This window comes from Camellia sinensis, chromosome 12, assembly GCF_055761805.1.
Source record: "Camellia sinensis isolate YWXY chromosome 12, ASM5576180v1, whole genome shotgun sequence".
In the NCBI taxonomy this organism is placed as follows: Eukaryota; Viridiplantae; Streptophyta; class Magnoliopsida; order Ericales; family Theaceae; genus Camellia; species Camellia sinensis.
The window spans coordinates 139,082,988-139,085,342 of record NC_138972.1 but is presented as its reverse complement, the minus strand read 5'-3'; the positions used below and the strand labels follow the sequence as shown (position 1 = coordinate 139,085,342).

General features: G+C 33.3%; 1 protein-coding gene across 1 annotated transcript; it reads right to left on the bottom strand.

Moving 5' to 3' along the window:
• Positions 1–1,228: 1,228 nt before the first annotated feature.
• On the bottom strand, positions 1,229–2,047 carry LOC114276743 (lectin 9). Its single transcript, XM_028218559.2, has one exon. It carries the CDS (start codon positions 2,045–2,047, stop codon positions 1,229–1,231), a length of 819 nt encoding a protein of 272 aa, XP_028074360.2.
• Positions 2,048–2,355: the final 308 nt, after the last annotated feature.

Below are 2,355 nucleotides of genomic sequence, written 5' to 3'. Positions count from 1 at the left end.
TTGAAAAGAGTTTTTAAAATTTAATTCAAAAACTTTTAACTCATAGTCAAACACATAACTTAAAACCGTATTGAAAAATTCTATTCGAAACTCATAACAAAACTCTTTTTAAAATTCAATTCAAAAAAATAATTATAGACAAAAATAATTTTTTTATTTAAAAAATTAAAAAAATTTTGAAAATACTTTTTTATCTAAAATATTTAAAAAATATTTTTATTTTTATTTTTTAAAAATTATTGTGACAAATTAATTTTTATTTCAATTTTTATTTTGTTAATTTTAAATAAATATCCAAATAATTTGTCATTTTGGTCTCAAAAAAATATTTTCTATATTTAAAAAATATCAAAACCAAATATTTTTTTTTCTTTAGATAATAGGTGCCAATTGCGCGCACACAAAAAAAAAAAAAAAAATTTATTATTCCGGTCAACTGGCCTAACGTCTAGGAGGATGTCCGGAGGGACGATCGAGTAGACCCAAAAATTCAAAAACTGTCTAGACAGATGTTCAAGTGGACGACCGGGTAGACCAAAATTTCAAAAACTCTCGGGTTTACCAAACATGTTTTCAAAATGTGTTTTAAAATTGATTTGAAATCATGATTTGAAAACTGTAAGCAAGTAGAGGGTTGATTATTAGTGTGAAATCATAATTTGAATTATAAACCAAACACAACCTTGGTGTGTGTTATGCCTCAAAGTGGTCATAGTTGTGATGAGGTGCCGTATCTGACCTCCATACTCAAACTGCTAAATGATGTCCCATACTTGAGTTGTACTCATGGCAAGTCTGGAAAATCCTCTCTAGAAAAATACACATTCTATGTAGTTATTATAAGATGCATTAAGTTACTTTTAACATTTGATAATCATGAACAAATATATATAGACCCATGACTTATAATGTTTATGGTGATAAATTCAAAACAAACACTGGCATACATATTTGTAGTACATACCGTACTAACAAAAACTGGCTCACACGCATTAAAATATTGTACTAGAAATTTTTGAATCAACTTATACATCAACCATAACATTACTAATCAACTTATTCATGTATATAGAAGCGATGCAGAGGATTTTATTGTAGAAGAAACATTGAAAACTAGAAACACCCAAGTCATGACTGCATTGGGACTTAGACTGGGGCTGGTATTGAGATTTGGTTTCGCTCAGGGACTAGGGCCGGGACCAGGACTGGGATTGGCTGGCACATCGATTTACAAACTTGAATCGAACGACCATGATTTAACAATATGTTTCTCAAAACAATCTCCTGTTGCAGCTGAGACGCCAACTGTAACCCATTCTGGTAAGTATTTCCTGAGATCAACTTGATAACTAAGGGAACTTTCAATTCTCTTATTATTTATATATCCAGTGAAAACAACCCTCAAAGTTTTCAATTTAGAATTATAACTAATCCAAGCTTCATTTTCTTTCCCATGTGTTATGTTATTGTGCCATATTGCAGTAACATTCGATTTGAGAGAGTTGATACTGATACCTACATGAGTCACTGGTGTGATGTTGAGTGGGTCCCAATCCACATTCTGAAAGGTATCAAACTCCACAGCAACAAATGGAGTCTGTTTGGGGGGGTAGATTGACAAGATTGGAAGACCCATGGCAGCACCAAATGCATTCATCGGAGTGAAATCATTAGGAACGAGGGAGAATGCAAACCCGTCTGCAAAACTTGAGTTCCCTTCTGAGTCAATGACAAACAATAAATAGGTGTGGAAATCGGTAAGTTTTCCAGAAGCTTTATCCCAGAGGTGAAGAGGATCTTTATATGTGGCTCGACCAGCTTTCCACACTTCGTTTACAGGGATGATTTGGATGCCTTTGTTGGAAACATAAGCATCTCCTTCTATGACGATATTTTTAACTGTTGGATCAATATTGGTGAGGTTGAAGCTCAGTGCATTTGCATGAAGAGGGAAGTAGTAAAGGGTGATCACAAAGTAGAAGAAGAAAAGAGAACAAAGGAAAGTATGTGATCGGACGGGGGAGTTCCATGAGTTGAAAACAGTCATAGCTATGGTTGGTTGTGAGGAAGTGATTTCTTGATGAGTGAGTTTGACATATAAATTAGTACAATAACTATAGGATGGTCACTCGTTGTTCCAAAAGTTTTTTAACTTTGTTGAATCAGTCTTTGTATAGGGTCAAAGGTATAATTTTCTTGATTGCTTGCATTTCTCATGGGCGGGATCCTACACATTTAGTAGGATAAAAACAAGCACTTTGGGAAGCAAAAAGTCAAACACAAGACTCTTTACACTGGAATGAAAGTGAAATCCAACGACTTTTTTTAGTTTTTTTATGAAATGATTTTTCTTCT